Raw genomic sequence first — 23,595 nt, forward strand, 5'->3', positions numbered from 1 at the left:
TCTTGTTTAAAGAAGAAAAAATTCAGCCTTATAGATTTGTAATATGAACATCTGTAAATACCTTTGCCAGCCCATTCCATCATCTAGGGCCTTGCCACTCAGAGTGTGGTCCCTGGAACACAGTGCTGACATCCTGTGAGAGCTCGTTAGCGATGCAGGTCCTTGGACCTCATCGCAGATGCACTGAATCAGAATGTGCCCTTATAACCAGAACCCCAGGTGATTCCTATGCGTATTGAATTTGAGACTCACTGCCCCAGGAGGCACAAAAGGTACCCAATTAGTAACTGTCTCTATTGTAGTTGCCTAGCAATACAATGCTCTTATTACCTTGGATTTTATTGTTGAATTGCCAACTATATACCGCAGAGGTAGCGACCTGAGGGTTAATGATTATAACAGCTAACTTTGTTGAGTGCTTAATATGTGCTTGGCACATATTTTAATATATCTTTTATCTCATTTCAAGTTTTATTATATATTATCTCATCAATGCATTGTGATATACAATATTTTTTTAAATTGTCATAACAATGCTTCAAGCTAAATTTTTTCACTGTTTTGTGACTGATGAAATTGAGGCTTGGAAAAGTTTGGTAAATTAAGCCCATGATCACTTTACTAGTACGTGCTAAACCTGAAATTCAAGTCTATCCAACTCCAAAGCCCACATTTTTTATTACCCTCTGCCCTGTTCCAGAAGAAATCAGTTTACAGAGTTGGGAAATGCAGATACCAAGTTTATATTTAATTGGTTTTGTTTATTGGCCTTACATTTTTAACAAATTTATTTAAAATATTGCCATCATTTTGTTATTTTTTTATCATTGTTAAAAGAAGAAAACATTCCAGAAATGGAAATGATCAAGAATCTGTTAAGTGAAGAGTAAACATCTTCTATCTCTCTCAGCTCAGTCCTTGGAACTAGCAATTTTTAACCATGTCTATTTTTTTGGTGGTTTCCTTCAAATTTCTAAACCATAAATTTGTAAGTAGTGACATAAATTTTTGACAGTATCACTTGACTCTGAGTGATGAAAAAAGAACAGTCTAGCCTACATAAATCTTACCTCTCACCTCCTGAGTTTTGTTAGTAGTAAATGTTCACTTCAGGTAATATTACTTAAATTTATGTGTTTTGGCTATTTTTTGTGTGTGGTATCTCTTTATTTTCTACTAGGCTGAGAAGGAATTGAGAGGCCAAGCATCACCCTCTCTGCCCCCTCCCGACTTCTTTCAGCCGTATTATTATCTTTACATGGACAGGAGTTACCGCATTTTCATTTGGCTCTAGAACTAGAATGAGGTCTTCCAAGCTTTGTCTATAGGTTAGGTCTAAAATTTAGAACTGTTATAAAGTAAGATTGTGGAAATATTCTTCTTGGTAGAAACAATTCAGGAGAAGAGAACCTCAGAGGAATTTATATCCCTAACTTGAGAGTGAAAGCTAATGTCATTTAACTCTTGGAGAGGCCATCGCCAAGTGTCAAGGTGAAGTGGGTTTCCTTTCCTACACTCCCATAAGATAAATGGCATGCCTTATTTTAATTTGCTACATATTTAGACCATTATTGTCTTGTAAAGTTTTTTTGGGCTTGGAATTTTTCCAGTTAGCTCTTTTGAATATAGGTTCAGAAAAGAAACATGTACACCTTCTTTACTATATCATGAAGATTTTCCAGCTTCTACCTCATACCTTCTATTGAATGGAATCAGCTTCTATGGAAATGAATCAGCTCTTCTTGCAGAGATATTTTTTTAGGAGGAGAATCTTTTGGCTTTCTGCTTTATTTTTATACTTTCCAAGATGTAGAGATGCCATCCTTGGATTTCTTTTCACAGAATCCTAGGTTGGATATACTGTTTCTTGGTTCCCATCTCTCCCCTCTCCTTGAATTACTGTGAAGATTCTCATGTGGTTTTTTTTTTTTAAATACTAATTGTAAAGTCTGCAGTGGATATATAGGTGTTCAACTTTTTTCCAGATTTTATGTTTTTGTTTTTAAATTTTGTATTTATTATTTTTATTTTTGGCTGTGTTGGGTCTTCGTTTCTGTACGAGGGCTTTCTCCAGTTGCGGCAAGCGGGGGCCACTCTTCATCGCGGCGCGCGGGCCTCTCACTATCGCGGCCTCTCTTGTTGCGGAGCACAGGCTCCAGACGCTCAGGCTCAGTAGTTGTGGCTCACGGGCCCAGTTGCTCTGCGGCATGTGGGATCTTCCCAGACCAGGGCTCGAACCCGTGTCCCCTGCATTGGCAGGCAGATTCTCAACCACTGCGCCACCAGGGAAGCCCCTCTCATGTGATTTTTTAAAAAAATATTTATTTAGTTAGTTATTTCGCTGCATCGGGGCTTAGTTGCCCTGCAGCATGTGGGATCTTAGTTCCCTGTGTCCCCTGTGCTGGAAGGCAGATTCTTAACCACTGGACCACCAGGGAAGTCCCTCTCATGTGAGTTTTAAAGGAAGAGTGTTAGAAGGTAAATTTTCTGATTCTTTGTCCTCAAGCTTGTTTGCAACTTGAATGGACATAGAATTCTAGGTTCAGAATTATTTCCTTGTGAATTATAAGGGCACCATTTCATTCTCTTCTGGCGTCTAGTGTTACTGATACATAGACAAATGCCAATAAAATTCATGTCCATTTGTCACTTTTTTCACCATCCGGAAGATTTTTATATTTCCTCTTCATTTTAGACTTCCAGAAATTATATTAAGACTATGTTTAGCAGTAGGATTTTTAAAAATTCACCTTCATGTTCAGATGTCTGTTTAATCTAAAGGCTGATCTTTGATTCTGAAAATTTTTCTTCTATTATTTCCGTCATATTAATTTTCTCTGTTCCTCTCTTGGAATTCCAGTATAAGACCTCTTGAACTAAGCCTCCATGTCCTTTAACTACTTTCACCTTTTAAAAAACCTGCTTTTTGCTCTATATTTTAGGAAAGGATTTTGTTTACTTCTTTCCTTCTAATAAACTTTAATTTTGGTAATCATATATTTATTTCCAAGAAAACACTTGTTCTCTGATAGCTCTTTTTTTTTTCCTACAGTTGCTTACTTTCAAATTTTTTTCCTTCAATAGATGAGATCTTTTTGACCTCATTAGAATACTAACAGAGATTTTTTCTTTTTTTTTAATTCTGTTTCCAGGATTATCTTTGTTTCTTGCTGAGTCAATTTTTCAGTTTTTTTTTTAAACATCTTGGCCCTTCTTTTTATGTTGTTTGTTTTTTCTTTAAGTGTCTGGTGATCTTGGGCTGTCTGTATTCATGACTGGACAGTTCAGGTGATTAGAGTAGGGAGCTGGTGTGGATTCCCTCTGCTGTTGAGCAGGGCCCGCCCCCAAATGAGAGCAGCAACAATGAGACTATGAACTTTGTGAATGTAAACGGGGCGTGGTCACTGGTGAGCTTCGGTTTTCAGGTGAGCTTCACTCTGTAGCATCAGCACCACCTTAGAAAGCTTTGTCCCCCAGGCAGAGGGCGGGATGAGGGCTAACTGCCCCAACTCATCCCCTTCCCCACTCCCGGAGGAATGCCTGTCATGACACTTCTGCTCTTTTGAGTTCAAGCTGTAGCTGCCTCTACTTTCCTTAATAAGCATTGCCGTCCCATCAGCTTTCTGTCTTCCTACAATCTATCGTAACCTCTGGTCGGCCATGGTTCCTCTTTTTATTCTCAGCACACTTTTGGATTTTGTTCATCTGTTGTACATCTTCACCAGGGTTTGATGTGAACTGGGAAGCAAGAGACGGGAATGCATGTTCAGTCCATCAACTTTCTTTCAAAGCCTGCGGTTTCCCTACCATGATATTTCCTTTTAGCATTCAGCACCTGCAATAAAAAGTGAAAAGCAGGTTACAGGGAAAAGAAGAAAGCTTTCACATGCAAGCCATGGAAACTGAGTTGCCTTTGACCGTTTGCAAGGAATTTCAATTTCATGCTTATTTCAAGTCTCAGTTAATCTAAGTTGAGTAACTATAGGTTAGTTCCCATCTTTACTGTGAGAAGCCACTTTTGCAAAAATGAGGCAAGGGAATCAGAAGGCTGTCCCTACAGTGTTATCCTTTTCTTCCAGAAGCAGAATCCCCCCTCCCTTGCTCCATACCCCCAGTATAAAGTTGTTGGTGCTGAATAGAGAAAACCAAATCTCACGCAAGTACGATGAGCTGACGCTTGGTAACGAGTGCTTTTCCTAAGAAAGGATTGATGTGTGCCCGAGTTAAGGTGGATTTGAATCTCAGGCTTCCTTTTTTCTTTCTTGTGCATGAACATCCGAACATCCCTTGTCCTTTAAATTTAGAACAAGATGATTTACCTTATGTCCAACTGCAAAGCAGTTCAAGACTGCCCATTTTAAAAGATTAAAAAAAAAAAAGAATTGTGTAACCATAAGGAAACTAACATTTGTAGAATGTATTTGTTTGCTGCTCTAACAAAGTACCACAGGCTGGGTGGCTTAAAACAACAGAAATTAATTTTCTCACAGTCCTGGAGGCTAGAAGTTCAAGACCTAAGTGTTGGCAACATTGGTTTTCCTGTGGTCACCGAAGGAAGGATGCGTGCGCTCCAGACCTCTCTCCTTGGCTTGGAAGGGCTGTCTCCTCCCTGTGTCTTCACGTTGTCTTCCCTCTGTGTGTGTGTGTCCAGATTTCCTCTCCTTATAAGGACCCCAGTCGTATTGAATGAGGGCTCACTTCTAATGACCTTATTTTAACCTAATTACCTCTTTTGAGGACCCCAGTCATATTGAATGAGGGCTCACTTCTAATGACCTCATTTTAACCTAATTACCTCTTTAAAGCGCCCTATCTCCAAATACAGTCACATTCTGAGATACTGGGGGTTAGGACTTTAACATGTGAATTTTGACAAGGGACACAATTCAGCTCATAACATGAAGTGACTGCAGGATCCCAGGAAGATGCTAGGTATTTTCGTATACGTTAAGTTGTTTGATCCTCACAAAATTGCCACACTAGAGGGACGTTATGATCCCATTTCATAGATGAGAAAAACTGAGACCAAGAGCAATGACTTATCATGCACAAGGTCACCAACTAAAAGCAAGATCAGGATTTGAACCTAAATTTGTGTGATCTACTTTATTATGCTGCTTCTACATATTTTCCTTCTCAATTATTTTCTTTCTTTGTAAGTGTAATATTTTGAATGCAAGCAAAGCCCAGGAAGGTTCTACTTTATCCTTCTAGCTGGGAGAAATTATTTTTATAAAAGCGTTTGGCCTTTTGTTTGGCAGGCAGTGCTTCCACTCCTGGGCACCTATGCCAGCTTCTCTGCATCTTTCAACCTTTTCTAAAAGATCCCATGACTTGATTACATGCTGCTCCCAAATTCAGACAAGATGTTAACATCTGCTCTGTCACTTTCATCTAATAAACAATGGGCTGTCTGGTCAGGGATGGGGGTTAGTTTTGTTTGGTTTGACATGTTTCACTATTTGGAAATCGTAACAATCTCTCAGAGAGCGGAACTCCTTTAACTGGGAGATTGCATCATAAGTGAAGACTCTTTTTTGGTTTTGAGCTAAAGGATGGAGAAAGAAGGAGAGAACACGTATGGGGAGACAGGATACAACATAATGTGAAACTTGCTGAGACAGTGGGAGGATATTAATGATGGATATGTACTGTCTCCCAGGAGTTGCTGAAATCGTCTGGTCTCGAATGTAATCAGGAGAGTATCAGACTAGGACAGATTTAGGCCTTTTCATTACTAACCTGTTAAGTGTAGCAAATCAAACCAATAAGTGAAATTGGAAAATTGCTTAACCATGTCCACAGATCTTATGGTTGACTTTTAAAAATACATGCTCTTTACCAAGAAATGAAAAATGATACTTTTCCTACTAACATACTGCGTATGTATGGTATGTTATCAGTATACTAGGATTCTAATTCTAATGTACCACTCACTACCCCTGTGTCATAGACAAATTAGTCTTATTGAGTGTCAGTTTCTTTGTCTGTCAAACCAGTGTTTGGGTTGCCATGAAGGTCAAGTAAGGTATATGATCTTCAAGCTGTATTTGCAAACTCTAGAGTGCTATACATACATTAGATATGTTTATTACTACTTTATTTCTGGCCCAAATCTAACAGAACCCACCATTATGCTTAATTAATCTAGTTTGATTCTTCAATTTATGTATTATCCTGGCCCCTTGTTTCCTTTTTACAGCTTGCATGCTGTTTAGTCCTTTGAAAAATGTCTTAGAACCATTGTGAAATACAGGGAAGAATAGTTAGAAATTTTTACTTTTTTATTTTTTCATTTTTTTAAGTACTTACAGATAATTAATGGGGAGACAGTTGAAAATAACCCTGTTAACGAAGAGATTGTTGTATATACCAAAAAAGTGGCACATCATATTTTAAAGGTGCTAAGCCCTTCCAAGGAAATTACCTGTCATCTGGTTTCAAAACAGTCCTGGCAAACTCCTGGTAGATGCTGACACTTTTAATTTTTCCTGAGAGCTATTAAAATTGTAGAAATTTTGGAACTGTATTCCCATACCACCTTGATGGGCCAAATGATTGAACAGAACATGTGATTAGACTCTTTCCTCTGTAATGAAGTACCAGGAAAAATCCTGAGTTGGCAACTTGTAAAGCGATTGCAGATCAAGAATCTGAGTTTTTTCATTGTCCAAGCATCCATAAGAAGTTCTCTTGGAATAGGAAGGTCTCTTCGTACTTGCAAATACAATACCATGCCCGTCCTGTTATCTCTCCAGTAAATAGTGCATTACCTCTTAGTTCATGTTAAAAGTGATTGTTTCTTGTTCGGTACACCAGAAGGAGATACTAACGGCATTTCCTCTTTTCTGGGAATAGGACAGTAAGAAACGGGGTGGGATTCATCTAGTGTGCGTATATCGTGAAAGTGAAGGATATTAGCCATGGCTAAGTTCTTGGAGGATAACTTTTATTAACAGTAGTTTGATGCTAGGTTACATAAGAGGCAAAGTTGGTTAGGCTTCAGGCAGCCTTGCTTTCAGGGTTTTTCAAATCCCTAGGCTCACTGGAGGAAGATGGCTCATTTTGGGGAGAAATGATCTGTGAGGTGATAGGGTGCTACGTTCCAACTCAATATGACTCAGGCAGCTGGTGGCCATCCACGGTCAGGACTCTGAGGAAATCAGTGCATTTCAGTTGTGTATCAGGATTTTAACTAAAGTCTGGCATCTGGTTAACCAGAGTGAAGTAATTGGGATGCCAGCTTCTCCTTTCTGTGCACTCTCCTTCATGACTGCTTGGATATGAGCAGGTTGGTGCCAAAGAATCTATTATGCTGACAAATGCTAATCAGAGATAGGCTCCTGATTTTAAATTCAAATTCACTACAAGCTATTAACTTTTCTAACATTGTGTGCTTTTGATGGCCTCATTTGCATGATTTTATAAATATGCATTTCTGGCTACAATTTTATTATCTGAGTGTTATTTTATTTAACATAAGTTTTTAGAGGAGGTTTAAGTTAGAGGAGGTACCTTAAGGGTGTGCAAAGATGATCAATCTACTTGCAACAGAGATATAGTGTGGTTGGACTCCGTATGACCATATGATCATTGTCATCAGGATAGTATAGTGTAGAGGTTAGGACCACTCAAGTCAAACTGCCTGGATTCGGACCCTACCTTCTCCACCCCATCTATGCTGAGTGCATGTAATTTAACTGTACAGAAGTTACTTAATCCTATAAGCCTTAACCTCATCTTTTTTAAAAGTTTTATCTTTATTTATTCTCTTAAAATATAGTTGATTTACAATGCTATGTTAGTTTCAGGTGTACCACAAAGTGATTCAGTTATACACATATATACATATATATATATTCTTTTTCAGATTCTTTTCCCTTATAGAGTATTACAAAATATTAAATATAGTTCCCTGTGCTATACAGTAGGTCCTCGTTGTTTATCTGTTTTACATATAGTAGTGTGTATTTGTTAATCCCAAGCTCCTAATTTATCCCTCCCTCCCTTCCCCTTTGGTAACCATAAGTTTGTTTTCTATGTCTGTGGGTCTATTTCTGTTTCGTAAATAAGTTCGTTTGTATCATTGTTTTTTAGATTCCACATATAAGCGATATCATATGATATTTCTCTTTCTCTGTCTGGCTTACTTCACTTAGTATATGATAATTTCTAGGTCCATCCATGTTGCTGCAAATGGCATAATTTCATTATTTTTTATGGCTGAGTAATATTCCATTGTATATATGTACCACGTGCTCTTTATCCATTCACCTGTTGATGGACATTTAGGTTGCTTCCATGTCTTCCATTTAGGTTGCTATTGTAAATAGTGCTGCAGTGAACATCGGGGTGCATGTATCTTTTTGAATTATAGTTTTCTCTAGATATATGCCCAGGACTCATACTTTAACGGAGATAATAATAGCTTTTCCCAGATAGGGTTTTTGAGAAGATTCCATTAGAATGGCACATATATCAGCCAGCTTTTGCTAGGTTATGCTACAGTAACAAATTAACCAAAAATATCAGTGGCTTACAATGGCAGAGATTTATTTCTTATTCATACTCATATCCATCATCGGTTGGCTCTGCCTCTGCTCTATAGTCTCTTCATTCTGAGACACACCTGAAGAAGCAGCTTCTACTGGTCTCATGACAGAGGGAGAACTCGTTGTGGCTTTAACAGGTTCTGCTTGGAAGCAGCACATGTTACTTCTATTCATATATAATTGGCCAAAGGAAGCCATGAGGCCAAGCCTAATATCAGCGAGTGGGTACAATCATCTACCACAACACGCAATGCACACTGACTGGAGCATAGTAAAGGCTCAGTAAACATTAGATTTTACTTTTCAGTCCTGATCAGAGAGGTAAATTGTAGCTTAGGTAAAACAGAGAAGAATAATATTTATGTGTTTGTCAAATGGCTCTCTTAAGAGCAAATCGAGGTGCTGAACGCTTCCCTTTGAACTTTCCAGGGAAGGTGGTCTATGGAGAACCCATCACAGCAGGTCTCGGCACAGATGGCACTCACTACTGGAATAGAGAATGGCCCCATGCAGCCCATCACGTTATGGGTCCACCCCTACGACCGGACCCTTCAACGCCTGACTTCCTCATGAATCTATTGGCTAAGTAATTGTTTAGTAGATGACTGTAAGGTGTTTTGCCAAAAGAAGATGTTTTGCTAGTCCCAAAACTTGAGTGTTTTGAATGTAAGAGATCTTGTCCTACCATCTGGACCTTCCATTGACCTCCCAGTCTTCTGTTCTACTTGACCTCACAGGCCCTGGGGAATCCTTCATCTGGAGACCCAAAAGCATTTGCTTAATTGTATTATGATGTGGTGTAAAATCTCTCCTGGCCACAGAGAAATCAGATCATTTTTACTGAAATTTTCCTCTGCTCTGATTTTTTTGTTGTCTTTTCTATCTCTTGCTGCCTAGGACCAGGTCTCTTCAATATGCCCCATTTTTATCATACAGAATAGTCTTGAATATTTTTCTATGCTGATATAACCCAGGAACCAGATGTGCTTGTTGTATAGATACAAGAGATGATGATCTAGGGCAGAGCCACTGGAGAGGTGAAAGGCAAAATCCTACCCTCTGAGCAGATTATCCCCATGAAAGGCCATCCAAACTATTTTCAGATGCTGTTTTGGGAGACATTTTGATCATTTTTCCTTGAGAAATACACCATTCATGGACATTCAGACATTCCCCGTTCACGGATACTCAGATCCAAGTTAACAAAGAGCTTTTCACCACAGACTGTCCAAGAGTTCACTTGCCATTTCCTTTCAGGCTCCTACCTCCTTCAGCCTTCTACATCCCCAAGGTGACTCACAGGTCAAAGCACAATTCCTGTTGCTCGTGACCTCAACATCCTCAGCCAGTGTCCCACCTCTGCTCATCACAACATTGCCATGTGGCCAGGGGCTGCCTCTGTTCATGTGAATCACCCTGGTTCATCTTTGTGTAGTTCTGTACTCACAAGAAATGTTCACTTATGTTATTGCCAGTGATCCTGAATAATTGTCATCAAGTATATATAATTACCAATTTCTAGATGAGAAACTGAGCATTGGAAAAACTCATAGTCATATAACCAGTAGGTGATGGAGCCTAGAACCCACTTTTTCTGACCCAAGCACGATCCTTCATCATGCTTCATGTAAGAGTATTATTCTCCAAAAGTGTTTCCTGGAATAGAGACAAGCATGGGTGAAATATGTACTTGAAAAAGCTGCTCATTCTCCATTGCAGTTTTCTGACTATCAGTTGAGAATGGGGTCCAGAGACCAGGGAAGGTTGTGGTAGCTTCCTCCTGACATATTCTATCTACTCACCCCTATTGCTCTTGTGTGTTTCTCTTTTACAGTGGTGATCTAACCATAACAGGGTCTGACCACTGCACTTTCAACACCTGCCAGAAAGCTCTTGGGAAGGATGATTTTACTAAGATTCCCAATGGAGTGAATGGTGTTGAAGACCGGATGTCAGTAATATGGGAAAAAGGCGTGGTGAGTTTCACAGGATTCAGTCTGTTTTGCCTGATTTTTCAGCCAGAATCTGGCCCATTTTAGGACCAGAGTGGCAAAAGCCTTCATAGAGAAGTTTTTTGATTGTTTTCACTAGAGTGGAAACTGGGAATACAACAGTATCACCACCACTGTGCCATGCCCCAAGATAATAATGAAAAACAATTTTCTTCTCTGCATGGTTTAGAGGATGCTTTGCACCATGATGCAGACATTAGGGGATAAATTTAGATTGGGTACCTAGAGGATTATTCTTGAAATCTTTGAAATGTAATAGCACTTCTACTTGATTTCCATGTTTTTGAATCCTAGTTCCTCCTGTGTCACTGATATAAATACTTGGAATGATTGAAAGGACATGAAGAATTTTTATTACATTCATACCTCCTTTTCATATAAAAATGTAGATATCCCTTTTAAAGAACTTTTGGATATTATGTTTTAAAAACTGCTGTATGAGGTTACATAAATAATAATCCAAAATATAGAAAGAGATTTTTTTTTTAAATTTCATGATTTAAAAATTTCTGCCTGAGGATGAAGAAGAATCAAATGGCTAAATGTTCATATGTTAGCCTATCCAGCCAGCTGACAAGTGTAGTTGTAAAGATCAGCAGTGGAGACTTGCCTGGTAAGACCTGAGGTCCCCATTGTCATGCCATTCTCATCCATCTCTCAGAACCCCTCCCTTCAATGGCACATTAATCACATCTCACACCTCAGAATCCCTTACACATACCCCTCACTTCTAGCTCTAATATTTTACCAGGTCTTGTCAATTTTATTTCCAAAATGCCTCCTTATTTCCACCATCGTGTCCACCATTCTACTTTGAGTCCCATGTCTTGTTTGGACCATTGCAGTAGTCTCACAGCTGGTGCCCCTGCCTCCACTCTCTGGCTTACTACAATCTACCCTATACTCTAAGACCAGAGTTGCCTTTCAAACACCAGAGTCTGTTTATGCTACTTTCCTCTCTAAAATCCTTTAATTTTCAGCATTACTTATTGGATGATATTTGAACAGTTAATTTACATGCAAGGATCTTCAAAACATCTCTACAGCCCTATCTTCTACCAATTGTCCTCTCCACCCCCTGCTACCTCTACCCTAATTCTAAGCATCCCAGATGACTATTCTTCTCTTTCTCTTTGCTTAGACTTTCTTGATAACAGTCCAACCTTTCACTTTGAACTTGTGTGAATTACAATGAGTACCTTCATTACAGCAAGATTTTCATAATATATAAAGTGTATAAATGGCTTTAAAGTGATCAGATACTTCTTCATAATATACAGGAGCCTATGTTATTTTCTGAAACATTCAGATGGTTTATTTAGGGGAAAATTACTTTCAGGACATGATTCTTAATGTTTTTATGAGATGGGGACCCTTTGATAATTAAATAAACCTTAAGGATGCTCTTGCCATGTAAATGTACATAGGGATAAATTCTCAACATTTAAAAACAAATCATTTTAGAGGGATCACATCCCACTGAAGTTTGTCCATATTAAAATCTCTTATAGCAGACTGTCCATGACTGTTGGTTCATGTAAATTTCAGTAGCACAAAATTGAACCTCTTAGTTGATTTCTAAAAGCGTAGTCACCTGAATTATAGGTCTATCTTATTTTAACTCTATAATACTCCATATAATGTCTACATGATCATCTCATAAATCTTAGGCCCAGATTATAAATGTAGTAGGTGGTGGTAGTAAACTTTAAACAAGAATTGGAAATATTGTTACCAATATTTAGCTCTTGTCTGTGTGATTTTGGAAAGAATGGGAAAAATTAATGGGGCTGTTTTGTTAAGCTGATAGGTTCTTGAAAAATTATCTTCAGGCTTCCATATATAACCCCATTCATCCCCATCATTATCATTATGATTGTTTAAGACTTATCAGTATTCACAGGTGTGTTTGGCTTCACGATATAAGAAATTAGATGCAGTTTTATTTGGTTCTAAGAGAGAAAATTCTTGTACTTTGATTGACAGGAGATTTTTAGTGTTTTATCATTTATCAGAAAAAGAAATGTATTTTCTTCCTTGAATTGTTTTACAGCACAGTGGCAAAATGGATGAAAACTGGTTTGTGGCAGTTACCAGCACAAATGCAGCTAAAATCTTTAATCTGTATCCAAGAAAAGGAAGAATAGCTGTGGGCTCAGATGCTGACATTGTGATTTGGGACCCAAAAGCCACAAGGTAAGTCTAAGTTTTTGTATTGGCTTCTCCATGGAGATAAAGCACTAACTTGCAAAGAAATTTTCATTGGCCTTAATCAGCCATTTCTTATTAGGTGATTTATTTAGCCAGGCTCAGGTATTTTGAGCCTATGCACAAGATAAAGGTTTTGATGTACAAACATTCTTTTGTTTTCCTTGGCATAGAGAATGCAAAAGTTGTGTTGCTTCCCATTCCCTGGAAATGCGTGTGTGTATAAAACCAGTATGAATTTCCCACTTCAGTGCTTGGCAAACACCTGAGTTCACATGGAGGAAAGGTGCAGAGCAATGAAGAAAAGGAAAGGCTTAGTTTGAAAAGGGCTGAATTGAAAACTCGAAATAATTACAGCCTTTTTGCAGCTTCCAGATAGAAAAATTCCAGCACAAAGGATGTCACTTTTAGTTAGCCAAATTTTCCAGCTGAGTTCATCTTGAGCCTGTCATTCCCAGTAGACTCCGGCTTTTTGTTTCCAATTTCCATAATTCTATGTGAGTATCTCAGGTTTGGCTGATTCAACCAATTCAGAAAAGTATTCAATAGAAGCTGAAGCTTTGTTAATTTCTCCTTATAGGATGTTGGCACAGACAACACCTGCATCCTGATTTCTGTTTTTCATAAACTCTGCAGCTGTAATGGAGAAAATTCCACATACTTTAACATTGCGTGTGTGTGTGCATGCACGCGTACGTGTGCAAACAGGGATACGATAAGACCTTCTAACCTTTAGTGAATAGGCATTTATTCAAAGTCTATTAAGGGTTATGTTGTAGTAAACAGACGTCTAATGTAGGCATACCTTATTGTACTTCACAGATACAATGTTTTTAACTAACTGAGGGTTTGTGGCAAACCTGCATGGAGCAAGTCTATCAGCACCAGTTTTCTAATAGCATTTGCTCAGTTTGTGTCTCTGCATCATATTTTGGTAATTCTTGCAATACTTCAAGCTTTTTCATTATTATTATGTTGGTTGTGGTGATCAGTGATCTTTGATGTTACTATTGTAATTGTTTGGGGACGAACTGAACCCCTGTAAGACAGTGAACTTGTGTGTGCTCTCACTACTCCACCAAACGGCTGTTCCCCCGTCTCTCTCCCTCTTCTTGGGCCTCCCTGTTCCCTGAAACACAACAATATTGAAATTTGGCCAGTTAATAACCCTACAGTGGCCTCTAAGTGTTCAAGTGAAAGGAACAGTTTCACGTCTCTCACTTTAAATCAAAAGCTAGAAGTGATTAAGGCAAGTTGAAAGCCGAGATAGGCTGAAAGCTAGGCCTCTTGCACCCAACAGTTAGCCAAGTTGTGAATGCAAAAGAAAAGTTATTGAAGGAAATTAAAGGTGCTACTCCAGTGAACACATGAATGATGAGAAAGTGAAACAGCCTTATTGCTGATACGGAGAAAGTTTTAGTGGTCTGGTTAGAGGATCCAACCAGCCACAGCATTCCCTTAAACCAAAGCGTAATCCAGAGCTTTAACTCACTTCCATTCTATGAAGGCTGAGAGAGGTGAGGAAACTGCAGAAGAAGAGTTTGAAGTTAGCAGAGGTTGGCTCATGTGGTTTCAGGAAAGAAGTCATCTCCGTAACATAAAAGCACAAGGTAATGCAGCAAGTGACCCAGAAGATCTAGCTAAGATCATTAATGAAGGTGGCTACACTGCACAACAGATTTTCAATGTAGATGAAAACAGCCTTATATCGGTAGAAGATGCCACCTAGGACTTCCACAGCTAGAGAGGAGAAGTCAATGCCTGGCTTCAAAGCTTCAAAGGACAGGCTGACTCTCTTGTTAGGGGCTAATGCAGCTGGTGACTTTAAGTTGAAGTCAGTACTCATTTACCATTCTGAAAATCCTAGGGCCCTTAAGAATTATGCTAAATCTACTCTGACTGTGCTCTCTAAATGGAACAACAAAGCCTGGATGACAGCACATCTGTGGATATTGCTGAATATTTTAAGCCCCGCTGATGAGAGCAACTTCTCAGAAAAAAAGATTCCTTTTGAAATATGACTGCTCAGTGACTATGCACTTGGTGACCCAAGAGCTCTGATGGAGATGCACGACAAGATTCATGTTGTTTTCATGCCTGCTGACCCAACACCCATTCTGCAGCTCATGAATCAGGAGTAATTGCAACTTTTAAGTCTTATTATTTAAGAAATACATTTCATAAGGCTATAGCTGCCATAGATAGTGATTCCTCTGATGGATCTGGGCAAAGTCAGTTGAAAACCTTCTGGAAAGGATTCACCATTCTAGATGCCATTAAGAACATTCGTGATTCATGGGAAGAGGTCAAAATATCAACATTCACAGGAGTTTGGAAGAAGTTGATTCCAACCCTCATGGATGACTTTGAGGAGTTCAAGACTTCAGTGGAGGAAGTAACTGCAGATGTGGTGGAAATAGCAAGAGAACTAGAAATAGAAGTGGGGCCTGAGGTTGTGAATGAATTGTTGCAATCTCATAATAAAACTTTCATGGATGAGAAGTTGCTTCTCATGTGTGAGCAAAGAAAGTAGTTTCTTGAGATGAAATCTACTCCTGATGAAGATGCTGTGAAGGTGTTGAAATGACAACAAAGGATGTAGAATATTCTGTAAACTTAGTTGATAAAGCAGAGGCAGGGTTTGAGAGGATTACCTCCGATTTTGAAAGAAGTTCTGCTGTAGGTAAAATGCTATCACACAGTACTGCAGGGCTTCCCTGGTGGCGCAGTGGTTGAGAGTCTGCCTGCCAATGCAGGGGACACGGGTTCGAGCCCTGGTCTGGGAAGAGCCCACATGCCGCGGAGCAACTGGGCCCGTGAGCCACAACTACTGAGCCTGCGCGTCTGGAGCCTGTGCTCCGCAACAAGAGAGGCTGCGATAAGGAGAGGCCCGCGCACCGCGATGAAGAGTGGCCCTCGCTTGCCGCAACTAGAGAAAGCCCTCGCACAGAAACGAAGACCCAACACAGCCATAAATAAATAAATAAATTAATTAATTAATTAATTAAAAAAAAAAAGAAAAGTGCCGCATGCTACAGAGAATTTTTTCATCAAAGGAAGAGTCAATCAATGCAGCAAACTTTATTGTCTTATTTTAAGAAATTGCCACTGCCACCTCAATCTTCAGCAGTCACCACTCTGGTCAGTCAGCAGCCATTAACATTCAGGCAAGACCCTCCGCCAGCAAAAACATTAGGACTTTGCCGAAGGCTCAGATGATGGTTAGCATTTTTTAGCAATAAAATAATTTTTCATTAAAGTATGTATATTGTTTCTTTAGACATAATGCTACTGCACACTTAATAGACACAGTATAGTATAAACATAAGTTTTATATGCCCTGGGAAACCAAAAAGTTCATGTGACTTGCTCTATGATGATATTCAGTTTATTGCAGTGCTCTGGAACCAAACCTGCAGTCTCCAAGGTGCGCCTGTATTCTTCCAGATTCATTATTCTGTGGAGCCTCCTCTTCAACCACCCCTTCTAGCCCATTTCTCACATTCTGCAGTTTTCACACTGAAAAAGATGAATAAGCATAGTGCAAAAAATTCTGATGGTGGCTTAGAGAAAATTCTTAAAGGGTTGGAGAAGCAAGATATAAGTGAAAGAAATCCAGAGAGGGCTAGATCATTTCAACACATCCTCCCAAGTAAAGATAATATTTCTCCGTGTTTCAAAAGGACATTAAAACAAGAAAAGAAAATCAAAAAGGTCTCCAGTTTTTTAAAAGTCTCCGAGAGTCAGAGAAATAGAACCCTATGGTTCATCTGCCTCCAGCCAAACTAGATAAATATAAAATAACCTTAGTAATTTTGTGTAACACTTTCTAAGGTTACAAAACATTTTTGCATTTCTCATGAGATTCTAACAAAAACCTTCTGAAGTAGGCATAAAAATTATTAATATCTCATTTTACAGATGAGAGAGTGGACGGACACTCAGAGACCTTAAATGACATGCCTGGGTTCTCCAGCTTGGCACTGATGAGCTGGGAACAGGATCTACACATCAGGCTCTTGGGCTGTGCTGGTTTTCTTTATGCTTAGCGCTTAGTTATACACAATAAGCAGACATCAATAGAGAAGACTCAGCACTAGTAATCACATGCCAGTATGTATCATTTAACTAAAAGACACATATATAAAAATGTAAATATTTAATTTTCTGATATCATTACTGTTACAAAGTGAAGGAAACATATTATATAAGAAATACTAGAGAACCAATGAGCGAAAGTGATAGAAACTTAAAAGCACAGAGGCTTTTTAGCTTGACCTTAAGTTAGTTATTCTTAGGCTAGAAATGAAGGAAATTAAGCAGGTAATATATAGACCTTAAAAAAGAATAAGAACTAAACATCTGGATCATTACGGGCTATTCTGAAACAACTGACTAGGAAAAGGAGGACAAAGAATGTTATAGAAATCAGTAGCTAACACTGGTGAGAGAGTGGTCTAAATTTATATAGTCTGAAAACATGACTCAAAGAGACATAATCACAGCCTATAAATATCCTCCAAGCAACAATATATGTGGTAAGTAAAGGAAGTGATTTATTCACAACCTGGAGTTCAGGTCATTTTTCTTTGTCCAGTTGTCTAAGGAAGACAATGCTTTACACCTGAGCTGGTGTTGTCCTCAGACTTTACAACAGCAGAGGAGACTTAAGGCTGGTACCGCTGGAGATACCCAGGTGTAGGGTTAAAAAGAAGATCCACAGGGAATGGCCTTCCCATGGCTCTCCACCTTGCTAGGAATTAGACTGGACAGTTTGAGTGTTTTCATTTCTCCCTCACCTTTGAAAAGGAATACATATTTGGACAAGGAGAAAGTGCATTTATCATAGTTCATATCAAAAGAGAGAATTTGACAGAAACTGAATGCTGATCCCTTATCCAGGTCGATCTATAGCACCAGCCGTCCCTACTCTTGGCCTGCTTGTTAGGAGAAAGTTGCTCATCTGAGCTGGCTGTTCCTGGCCAAAATTTATGCTGATGACCTCAAGGAGGACCTGTCTGGTGCGAGACAATGTTTTAAGCCTTCGCTAACTGTCCGCACGTCACCCATAGCTTCCCCCTGTCTCCAGCCACTCCCCCACCTCCGTGAGGGTCTGCCTCTCCTCGCCTCGCAGACTGCGTTCTCTGGAATGCCGCACGCCCACCGACCACGCTGCGTCACAGCCTTTATTCACTGTCTTTCTCCCTCATTAACATTCTTGAAGTCTAATTCCATTTTCTAAAATAAATGTGTTGTTTCAGAATAGTTTTAGATTTACAGAAAAGTTGCAAAGTTAACACAGAGACTCCCAAATGCCCCACAGTGGGTTTCCATTATGATTATCTTACGTTGCTCCAATACATTTGCTACAATGAATGAACCAGTTTTGATAGGTTAGTATTAACTAGAGTTCATACTTTGAGACTTTCTTAGTTTTTGCCTAATATTCTTTTTCCATTCCAGGATCTCATCCAGGACACCACATGACATTTAGTCGTCATGTTTCCTTAGGTTCCTTTGGTCTCTGAGAATTTTTCTGACTTTATTTTTTTATTTTTATTGAAGTACAGTTGATGTACAATGTTGTGTTAATTTCTTCTGTACAGCAAAGTGATTCAGTTATACACACATACATATATATATATATATATATATATATATATATATATATGTTCTTTTTTATATTCTTTTCCATTATGGTTTATCACAGGATACTGAATATAGTTCCCTGTGCTGTACAGTAGGACCTTGTTGTTTATCCATTCTGTATATAACACTTGGCATCTGCTAATCCCAGCCTCCCACTCCATCCCTCCCTCTTGACAACCACAAGTCTGTTCTGTATGTTTCTGACTTTATTTTTGATGACCTTGACAGTTTTGAGGAATTCTGGTCAGGTATTTTGCAGAATGTCTCTCTATTTCTTTTTTTTTGTTTTGACGTTTCTCTCAATGTTAGCCTGGGGTTATGGGTTTGGGGAGGAAGACCATAGAGGCAAAGTACTATTTTCATCACAACCTTTCAAGGGTACCTACTATCAACGTGACTTCTCACTGTCGTTGTTGACCTGGATCAGCTGCATCCGTTTTCTCCACTGTACAATTAGTCGTTTCTTCCCCTTTCCATATTGTACCTTTTAGAAGGAAGTCACTATGCACAGCCCACACTTAAGGAGTGGGGTATTATGCTCTAGTTTTATGTTTTAATTGATTCTACATCCCCAGAGTCTGACCCAGTTCAGCACAGAGTAGAAACACAATAAATGTTGAAGGGGTGAGTGAGAAGGATACAGGTTCCACACTGCATGGAAGATTGATGTGATTAAGACGTGGCATAAACTCTATTATATACTTGAAAGTTGCTAAGAGAGTAGATCTTAAATGTTCTAACCACAAAACAGAAATGGTAATTATGTGACATGATGGAGGTGCTTTGTCAGTAATCATTTTGCAATATGTAAGTGTGTATCAAATCAACACATTAGGGACTTCCCTGGTGGCGCAGTGGTTAAGAGTCCACCTGCCAATGAAGGGGACATGGGTTTGAGCCCTGGTCCTGGAAGATCCCACATGCCGCGGAGCAACTAAGCCCGTGCGCCACAACTACTGAGCCTGCGCTCTAGAGCCCGCGAGCCACAACTACTGAAGCCCGCACGCCTAGAGCCCGTGCTCCGCAACAAGAGAAGCCACCGCAATGAGAAGCCCATGCACCGCAACCAAGAGTAGCCCCCGCTGTCTGCAACTAGAGAAAAAGCCCGCACGCAGCAACGAAGACCCAACACAGCCATAAATAAATTAATTAATTAATTTTTTAAAAAAATCAACACGTTAAACTCACACAATACTATATGTCAATTACAGTTCAATAAAGCTGAGGAAAAGTAAAGAAATGACATAAAGGGAAATTGGAAAGATTTTATTCAACGACAGTTATAGTGAGAGGAAAAGTAAGAAGAATAGCATTTTCTCACACTTTTAACGTATTGCAAGTTATCAATAATTGTTGAATGAAGATGAATAAAGGAGAAACGATTCTCTAAGGAAAGAAGAAAGAACTGCTTCACGGGTCTTCTTTTCCTTGTGTCCCCTTCATTTTTTTTTTTAATTCTTTTCTTCTCACTTGTTTTTTTTTTTAATACATAGTTTATTTTATTTATTTATTTATTTATTTATTTATTTATTTATTTATTTATTTATTTATTTATTTATTTATGGCTGTGTTGGGTCTTCGTTTTTGTGCGAGGGCTTTCTCTAGTTGTGGCAAGCGGGGGCCACTCTTCATCGCGGTGCGCGGGCCTCTCACTATCGCGGCCTCTCTTACTGCGGAGCACAGGCTCCAGACGTGCAGGCTTAGTAATTGTGGCTCACGGGCCCAGCTGCTCCACGGCATGTGGGATCTTCCCAGACCAGGGCTCGAACCCGTGTCCCCTGCATTGGCAGGCAGATTCTCAACCACTGCGCCACCAGGGAAGCCCCTGTCCCCTTCATTTTTGAGGTTGGGGTGCAATTAGCTTTTTAACCAGCTCTTACAATAAATAAGAGAAGAAAATGAAGTTAACAGAGAGCTATCTTCCTGGTTCTTTCATTCAGTCAGCAAGGAGCACCGCTGAGAGCCAGGCATGAGGGTCAAGGTTGTACAAGAGCCAGGCCCTGCCTTTGGGAAGCTGACAGTCTATGGAGAGGAGATAAGAGATAAAGTCAAAGGGTCTCAGCCTCAGGAGGAATGTGTTAAGGATCTCACGTGGGAGGCAGAAACAAGATGCCACGGAAGCCCAGCGAGGAAAGATCATTCTTGCACTAATGCGGTCATTGGCATAGGACCTAGGGTCACATTAGAGAGGAGAGGAAATGAGGCTTCTGACCCTGAGAGTCAAGGCTAAACATGGAGGTGAGGTAGACTGAGGCATTGGTAGCAGGGTCTGGGTGGAGGCAGTTAAGGCCGGGGGTTACAAGTGGAAAGACCAGGTTCAGGCTGTGGAAGGGAGTGGGAGGATGAGGAGGTTTCGGGCTGCCTATCTCCAGTTTTAATCTTGTTCATTACAGACACAGGCAATTTTAAAGAGAGCTCATCTAGTGAAGAAGCATCATTTAATCCAATGAACAAATAGATATATCTGTAGGTTTTTTTTTTCTTGCAGGATACTCCTTTTGATTTTACCTGTCTAATTTTAATATTAGCTAAAGGCTGGTGATGTGAAGGCTTTCTGTCTGACCACAACATTAGAGTTGGAACAGAATTTTCCTTCGAAATTTCCTGAAAGGTTTTTAGCAAAAGCAATTAATTGCCCGGCTGACTAGTTAGTATGTCAAATGACAGCAATGTGCATTTCACCCCAGAGCCTGAAGGGGGCGCCCACAGCCCACATTGAGCCAAGGGCCCCAACCAGGCCATTCGAGCTTCTGGTTATGCAAGAAGAAGCCAGCCTCTGGAGGATGGATGCGTTTGCTAATGATGTTTGGCTTCATGGAACATAGATGTTTTCCTTTTTTTTTTTTTTTTTTAATTCTCATTACTTATTAATGGCATGTAGAAGTATGCTTGCAACACAATCTGTAACCTTAAAAATGGACTGCATGAAAGTTGCTGAAGGAGATCAAGGGAAAGATAGGCAGTGCAGCCATGTTTCTTTTTCTTTTAAACTTATAAAAAGCCGGATGATTCCAGGGTGAGGGATCTGACATGTGGTGCTGGATGCTGAGAGAGGATTGGGAGTGGGCGTCTGTAGAGAAGGTTTGGACACCCTGTTGAAAGGTTACCTAAGATGTTACTAGCCTGTAAAAAGTTCCTGCAAAAATCAACTGCAGTAGCTCTTCTGTGTCATTGCACAATCAAAACAAACTGCGTTTGGTGCATATGGAACATTCACCTTTTTTGGAAGTAAAAAGAGTCTGCTGTATTCAGTGTGACGGCCCATTGAGCCAGTGTCTATTGCTTGTGACAGAGGTATGTGCCCTAACACATCACTACTTGGGTCAGACCTTGAAATTTAAGGACACATTGCCTATCTAAATGTTTGGCCCATTTCTGTAGGATATCTTGGAGCTTAGAGTCAGGAGGACAAAATCAGGATTATGATTTTCATGTAGTGTCAAGACAGAATCTTGTGGTATCATGTGGTGGTAAATACAGAGACCAGTCAAATTGGCCAACTTGTTAAAAACCTTATTAGAGAAGATGGCATGTGAGTTACTTGCAAGCCTATAGCAGCAGCAATAACTCATGTTCTGGCAATTTAAGACTATCCTATGAGCTTCCGTTCTTCTGCATTCATTAAATAGCACTTAGTTACCATGGCAACTGTCCCTTTTCATTATTTGTGAGCAGTAGGGTATCTCACAGAATCTCAAGCACACAAACACACAGCTAACACACTGTGTGCACTGGAACAGTTAATGAAGACTTCTAGGCTGGACTGTATTTTGCAAAGCAGGCATACTTTGCTCACAGTTATTTTCGTTTATGATTTTTAACTCAATTATGGCAGGCTTCGACCTTGAATACACCATTCTTGAAGGCATTGTGCTGTCTTTCCTGCTTAATTTCCTTCCCTTTCTCATTGAAGATAGAGATAAATGAATTTAACTATATTCAGAGAAGAGTAATGACTTGCAGCTTAATGAAAGTGCCCCTCTGAGTTCTAGAGAGGGCCTTGTGTGTGAAAAGGAGAAGAATGGCTATTTCATCCTTGGCTAGTGGGGAGTGTGGGACGTGGGGAAAAAGAAGAAATAGGGAGTAAGGTGCCCTTTGGTGAATAGTGATGACTGTGGCTGATTATTACAGCTATGTTATCAGTGACTATTTCACGGAAGCTACTAAGCATTTTCCCTTGAAGTTGCACATCGTGTATCATTTAACTAACTTGTACACTATCATCTTCCTTCTCAAAAGAAGCGTTTGCACACACACATGCTAGCACGCACTCACACACAGGCACATAAACACAACTACCGTGTCTCTGCTTGTAAATGTTGGTCAGCCTGAAAACTCTGCTTTTAATGCCTGTTTCTAAGACTGTTTATAACTCACTCCTCTCCCAGTCCCCAAACCCACACCATCGCCTCATGTGGGAGGAGGGGAGAGAGACCAGGCCTTGTACCACGTGCGTGGCTGGAAATGAAGACGATTTATGCCATGCTTTTTCACCGGGTTGTCTTGCAGACGTTCATGGGGGCAGCATGGCGTCAGGTGAAGGTTGACCAAGGCTCTGCTTTTGCACAGCTATCCGAGGACCCGCCACATAGTAGTTACCATAGATTTATTTATAGAGTAATTTTGACAATTTTCTGGCAAATGATAGCAAAGTTTCCTGAGGAATAAATGACTTTTGCTAATCCACACAAAATCCAGCCCACCTTCTCAGCTGCTGGGGGCAGGAGCAGAACCAGAGCATAAAGAGAAAGGCTTTGGGGTTCAATTCCTACTCTGTCTGCCACATACTAACTGGATGTGACCTTGGGAATGTTACTTAATTTTTCTGAATTTCAGTCTGTTTATTTGTAAAGTAGGGATGTTGATGATGATTGACGTTTATCTGATAGCATTGTTGTGTTTAAGATAGTGTACGTAAAATGCTTGGTATAATAAATGTAATAAAAAACAAAATATCCAAAATGCGTGGTACATAATTAATGTTCAGTAGTGCCTGGCGTGCAGTAGATGCTCAGTAGTAGTCGGTGGTCAGTGGCAGTAGACGATCAATTGATCAAATAAGTGGGAGCTATTATTAACTATAATTGTGATTCAAAAGCAGTAATGACTTAATTCAGACCAAACAGGACTAGAATTATATTTCATGTAAAGCTCCATCTCTTGTGTTTCTTACA

At 39.7% G+C, this 23,595-nt stretch overlaps 1 protein-coding gene and 1 long non-coding RNA gene across 3 annotated transcripts in view; one reads left to right on the top strand and one right to left on the bottom strand.

Moving 5' to 3' along the window:
* The window catches only part of DPYS (dihydropyrimidinase), a 79,573-nt gene that overhangs the window by 24,609 nt on the left and 31,369 nt on the right, over positions 1 to 23,595 (top strand). For both annotated transcript variants that reach the window (XM_082364347.1, XM_082364346.1), the window contains exons 5-7: positions 8,982 to 9,138; positions 10,387 to 10,528; positions 12,618 to 12,760. In XM_082364347.1, the coding sequence (XP_082220473.1) occupies positions 8,982 to 9,138; positions 10,387 to 10,528; positions 12,618 to 12,760 (442 nt within the window). The remainder of the gene's footprint in view (positions 1 to 8,981; positions 9,139 to 10,386; positions 10,529 to 12,617; positions 12,761 to 23,595) is intronic.
* Positions 18,693 to 23,595, bottom strand: part of LOC309615206 — a 127,553-nt gene continuing 122,650 nt past the window's right edge. The window contains exon 2 of the long non-coding RNA XR_014236629.1: positions 18,693 to 19,886. This is a non-coding gene — a long non-coding RNA (uncharacterized lncRNA). The remainder of the gene's footprint in view (positions 19,887 to 23,595) is intronic.

This window comes from Balaenoptera borealis, assembly GCF_965194805.1.
Source record: "Balaenoptera borealis genome assembly, chromosome: 17".
Lineage (NCBI taxonomy): Eukaryota > Metazoa > Chordata > Mammalia > Artiodactyla > Balaenopteridae > Balaenoptera > Balaenoptera borealis.